General features: G+C 37.4%; 1 protein-coding gene across 1 annotated transcript; it reads right to left on the reverse strand.

Annotated features, from left to right (window-relative positions):
• Positions 1 to 2,489: 2,489 nt before the first annotated feature.
• LOC138890612 (uncharacterized) lies at positions 2,490 to 3,179 on the reverse strand. The gene has a single exon (XM_070174016.1). The coding sequence runs from the start codon at positions 3,177 to 3,179 to the stop codon at positions 2,490 to 2,492; it is 690 nt and encodes a 229-aa protein (XP_070030117.1).
• Positions 3,180 to 6,257: the final 3,078 nt, after the last annotated feature.

Below are 6,257 nucleotides of genomic sequence, written 5' to 3' on the forward strand. Positions count from 1 at the left end.
CCTTCCATTCAGCAACTCATAGGGAGTTTTGTTCAGGAGAGATCTGATTATGCACCTATTCACCAAGTAGCAGGCAGTGTTGACAGCTTCAGCCTAGAAGTTCTTTGCAATCTCACTATCGATCAGAATTGTTCTTTCCGTGTCTTCAAGAGTTCTATTCTTCCTTTCCACAATTCCATTTTGCTGGGGAGTTCTTGGGGCTGAGAAGTTGTGGGTAATGCCATTTTCATTACGGAACTCATCAAATTTGGAATTATCAAATTTTGTACCATGATCTGATCTGATACATGCTACTCCAGACTCTATCTTCACCTGGATTTTCTTCACAAAAACCACAAATACCTTAAAGGTTTCATCTGTTGTTCTAAGAAACAGAGTCCATATGAATTTGGAGTAGTCATCCACTATCACAAAGATGTAGCTTTTTCCTCCCCTGCTTTGCACTCTCATGGGGCCACACAGATCCATACGAAGAAGATCGAGTGGCTTTGAGGTGCTGACATCCTTTTTAAACTTAAAAGAGGACTTCACATGCTTTGATCTAGCACAAGCATCACGCACTTTCTGTACTTTGAACTTTGACATGGGCAGACCACGGACCGGGTCCTTCTGAATTAGTTTATTTAGAAGAGAAAAGCTTGCGTGCCCTAATATTCTGTGCCAAAGTTCAACATCATCATCAACAACTTTCAAACAACTCAGATCACCACTTTGTATAGACTCGAAATCAGCATCATAGATGTTCTTGTATTTCTTGGCCACAAGTACCACTTCACCAGTTACCATATTAGTAACTGTACATATCCTGGACAAGAACTCCACCTTCTTTCCTTTATCACAGATCTGAGAGACACTCAAGAGACTATACTTAAGACTATTGACATAGTACACATTCTCAATAGAGTGAGTGATTGATTTTTCGATTTTTCCAACTCCAAGAATGTACCCTTTTTTCCCATTGCCAAATGATACACTCCATCCTTGTAGAGATTTTAGTGAAAGGAAGTCAATGGTGTTTCCAGTCATATGCTTTGAACATACAATATCCATGAACCATTGTTGACTGCTTTCTTTCACTATTCCCTACACAAGGAAATCAAGAGTTAGTTTTAGGAACCCAAACAAGTTTGGGTCCCTTGTAGTAGGCAAGAGGATGAATAAGAGCTCTCTTGGTCCATGCAGGTAATATACGTTTTTTGTGGGTGGCACCTGGTCCCTTTTTAGAAGTTACATTTTTAGCAAACACTTTGTTTTTCTGAATAGACTAGACATTGGCTTGGCAATTTTCCTTGAAATGTCCATTGTTCCCACAATGGGTACACAACCAGTTATCCGGTATAGTAACATACTTGCTATGGGGGTTCTAAGGGGTTTTCTCCCTTTGGAACCCTATTCCCTGCCTGTTTCCACCATTATTAATATATATGGCAGTGATAGCTTCTGAGGATCAGGTCCACTTTAAGGACTTTTCAAGATAATTTTTTACTCTTTCCAGTTCAATTTGGAGATGTTTGTTTTTCTCAGTTTCAACACACAGGCTAGTTCTCACAACCTTCAACTCGTTTTCAAGCCTAATGTGTGCCTCACTGGCTACCTCTTTTCCTTTTCCAGAATTTCTAGGTTTAGACTCAGTCCCTAGTCCCTCTATTGTTTCCCTCAGGTCTATAATCACTACCAAGAGATCATCTCTTTATTCCTCAATCTCAGTCACTCTCTTCACTAAGGCCTCTTTTTCTTTACTAAATTTCTCAATGGTTTCCTTATGGTCAACAACTACCACCACTAAGTCATCTCTTTCATGTTCTATGTTGGCAATTTTTTCGGTTAAAACAAATTTTTCTTTCTCCAACTCACAAATGGTTTCCTTTAGATCAACTACACACACTATCAGATCATATCTAGTTTGTTCAGCTTCTCCTAGCTCTAAGGTCAAGGCATCCTTATCCTCCACAAGACTATGATAGGCATCAATCAGTACACTAGCTAAAGAAATGAGTTTCTTAGGAGAGTAGGATTTCAGATTTCTCTGTACATCCTTGAAATTTACCTCACTATTGTCATCATCTTCATCATCATCTGATTAGGCCATCAAAGCAAATATTGAATCATATTCATTTTCTTCACTTTCAACAGCAATCATGGAGTTTTCACTTACATCAGTTTCATCTTCATACTCACTAGAGGATTCTCCCCATGCTACAAGAGCTTGTTTCACTACATTGTCAACAGATCTGTTCCTTTTTAAGTGCTTGTCAGGAACCGAGTTCTTCTTGGCTGCTTTCTCAGGGTTGTACTTGGAATGTTCTTGCGTCAGGAGAGGACAATATTTGATGAAGTGCCCTGACTTTCCACACTTGTGGTAGAGATCATAGTTTTTTGGTTTTCTAGAGTTGCCCATTTTCAGTATTCCTCCATTTCTTCTGACAATCTTCTGAAACCTTTTGGTTAAGTAAGCCATGTCACTGTCCTCCTCACTTGAGTCATTGCTTTCAACTTTGAGTACCAGGTTCTTTTCTTTCTTTGTCTATCTTCCTCTTCATCTCATAGGTCTTCAGATTTCTAACCAGCTCGTCGATGGTCAACTCCTGTAGGTCCTTTGCTTCAGTAATAACATTCACCTTGCTTTCCCAAGAACTTGGCAGGATACTGAGAATCTTCCTCACTAGTTTGTTCCAAGGAATGATTTCACCGAGTGAGTGTAACTCATTTATGATAGAGGTGAATCTTGTGTGCATGTCTTGAATAGATTCATAGTCCTTCATTAAAGAGTTCATATTCGGTAGAGAGCATTTCAATCTTAGATTGATTACTTGAGTGGTTCCTTCATGTGTTGTTCGCAAAGCTTCCCATATCTCTTTGGCAGTTTCACAAGCAGAGATTCTATAGTATTCATCAGGTCCGATTCCACATACCAAAATTTTCTTGGCACAAATATTTTTCTCCACGGCTTTCTTGTCTGTATCAGTGTATTCTTTTCTGGTCTTTGTCATTGTCAATGGAAGGTCTCCAACTACCTGTGTTGGGATGTAAGGACCATCACATATGATATCCCACAACTCTGAATCTTCATCCATGATGAAATCATACATTCTTTTCATCCACCACCTATAGTATTGCCCATTGAACCTGGGTGGTCTATACGTAGATTGACCTTCTTCAAAATTTGGTTGAGCAGCCATAAGGATCCTTCCTAGGTGTTAGCATGATAGGAGGAACCCACTCTAATAACAATTGATAGTTTATATGAGTCTACCAAACTATAGAGTACTAGGTCCTCTATGAGTTTCCACTGAGAATACTAATAAAATAGTAAGTAAATAAGATAGGGAGTTTTACGTGGAAAAATCCCTGTTCAAGGGAATAAAAAGCCACGACCTACACTTGTAGTATTTCAACTTCACTATGAGCAACTTTTAGATTACAACCTATGCAATCTAGGAATTAAACTCTTAATCCCTCACTAACTCATAATACACCTATTACAAGCCACTTTGCAATACACCTATTACAAAGACTTCAACTCATGACTAACTCTAGTCACGATACAAACACAAAGGGTTTATGGTTTTTACAAAGGTTCCTAAGTAACGCTTCTAGCTAAGCAATTTAGGAATTACAATAAGAACAATTACAAAGTTACAACTCAACTAAGGATAACAAAATACTGGATTTAGGAATTGGTCCGTACTATTGTTTAACTTTGTTCTTCAGGCTCTTAAGAATTAAGTTCATTGTCTCAGTAGGCTTGAATACTTGAAGTGAATTCTCAAATGTTCAAGTGATGTTTTGTTGTAATACTCTTGTTAAAATGGCTTTGATGACATCACTTGAATGATGTAAGCACTTGGTTGGTCAAAGGACAAGTGACTGCAAAACTGCTGCATTGTGTGCACTATTTCTTTGGCAGTCACTTTCTAGCTGTGCACAGTTGACTTTCGTACTGTTGTTAGGAAAACACAAGGGATCGGGTCCCTGTTTTGTTTCACTATTTTCTACACTTGCAGTAGTTCACATTAGCTGGAGTTTTGGCTGGAATTCATTCATTAGAAATGTGTACCAAGTGTGTCAGGTTCCTTATCTGGTTCTTTACAGTAAGTTTGTTAGATCATCAAAATATAAGACAAAGATATTGAAAACCCATCATTTCTAGATTTTGGCCACTTTCGAGGACCCGTGCTTCAGTTTTCTGCCGTGGCAACAAACGAAGACAATGAGATAACACTACAAATGATTTGGGATGTATGAGGTAGGAAGAATTAGAAAAATATGTTACCAAACCTAAAGATAAGTGGTATCATTTTCTGTAGCTTGGGATCTTTACAGTGCAGACATCAATATTTGATGTAAGAAACTATGGCGAAATCCAGAAACCTAATGCATGTAAACACAAGAAAATGTTTTGTATTCACCATGCACAACTTGTTTTTTAACATCAAAACCAGAACTACCATGGAGAAAATCTGCTATAAACTAACAGGATCTAAAGAGTCCAAACCTGGAAACCCAACAATTCCGACAACATCTCCACGCTTCAAACCACAATGAAATTTAGTAAACTCCTTTGCAACCAACTCAAAGCTACTGCATATGAATCAATACGTAATACCTCTCAGATAAAAAGTAACTTAATCACTTAAGCAATTCAGCAAACACAAAGAGGCTTATGATTAGAATTTCACAACAATGCAATGAAACTATTGATGATGCCACTAATTTCAGCCATGAAGTTACACAAGTTTGTTATACTCACATTTCTTGGATCTCTAGTCTATGGTACGAAAATAAAAGGATAACAAAGATTCAATACGGAGACAAACATAGATGCCACCCTTTGGCTAATAAGGAGAACTGCTCAGCACCTACTAGGGCATCTTGGCCATTTATCGCACTTTGTTATAGGCTTAAGTGAAATATATGGACAATCATGATAAAGATATGATGCCTAAGAAAATTTAGATATATAGACTTAATATTCCTAAAGAATAGCTAGCATGATAGACAAAGATGTAACACAGAGAAGGTAAATAAGATGATTGAAATGGAGAATGATACAGAACTGCTAAGCAATAGGAAGATACCTAACAAGGTGAAAATTCTATTATACGAACTGTATTGGTCTAAATTTGGCGATTTGATAACGGTAGATAAAAAGGATCTAGAATAAAAGGTGAAAATTTTGTTATACGTACTGTATTGGTCTAAATTTGTCGATTTGATAACGGTAGATAAATAGGATCGAGGATGGGGTCGACCATGTCATACTAGCAGGGAGTTGTCCTCAGAAGGATTATTGACGAGGACAAGCAATTGGAGTAAAGAAATAACAGTAGGATATGTTTAAAAATGGACACGAGGAATATTCCTTATTTTGTACTTTTTAGGGTTTCTTGGGAATATCCCTTATAAATAGGAAGTGATAGAGAACAAGGAGGAGGATCTGGACTTTTTGATAAGAGCATATTGTAAAAGGTTGACCTGAAGGAATATACAAAAGTTGTCTTTTTCACTGACTATCTTATTCAAGCACACATTGTTTAATCTTTGTTCACAAGATCCAAAGATTCCTTATCCATCTTCACTTCTCATCTTTCCACGTTGCTATCAGGTGGAAGAATCATCCATATCATATAATAATTGGGTTATAGATTCTTTCTTATTACATTTATTGTCATTATCTATATTTAATGCATGTTCATGTTATAATATTTATTGGTAATCATTGAGTACACATATCCTATTTAATACTCGCAAACGTTGTTTATCTCGTCAATATCTTCCAATATTTGAACTAGAATTTATTATATTTAACTAAGATTCACCCTTTATTTCCTCATTAATTAGTTTAACAAAAATCTTAACACTTTTTGGTCAAACAATTTGGCGCCGTCTGTGGGGAGGTTTTAGTTAAAATTTTAGTTTCTTCTAGATCATAAAAGGGCAGCCATCTCTTCCTTGTTTGCACTAAATAACAATGACAGGAAAAAGAGATGAAAGATAGAAAGCAATAGTGGGTGTCACTATCAACATCTTAAACACCATCAACTAGGATGTCAGAGAAGACAATGAGAATGTGACGCCGAGTGCTACGCCCAGGCGGAGTGATTCACCTCCCCCTCATGGAAGCGTAACCACTTCACGTGAAAGGGGAGCTTCCACATCTACAGCTAAAGAAGCGCCACCAGCAGTGAAAAAATTACCGGAGGAGTGGCTGACAAGTACTCTAATAACATACTCGAAAAAGGAGTAGGTACCATCAG

The sequence above is a fragment of the Nicotiana sylvestris genome, chromosome 1 (genome assembly GCF_000393655.2).
Source record: "Nicotiana sylvestris chromosome 1, ASM39365v2, whole genome shotgun sequence".
NCBI classification, from domain to species: domain Eukaryota; kingdom Viridiplantae; phylum Streptophyta; class Magnoliopsida; order Solanales; family Solanaceae; genus Nicotiana; species Nicotiana sylvestris.

Excerpts from the sequence above, each read along its gene's own strand:
- LOC138890612 (XM_070174016.1), bottom strand. The coding sequence starts at position 3,179 with ATGGCTGCTCAACCAAATTTTGAAGAAGGTCAATCTACGTATAGACCA.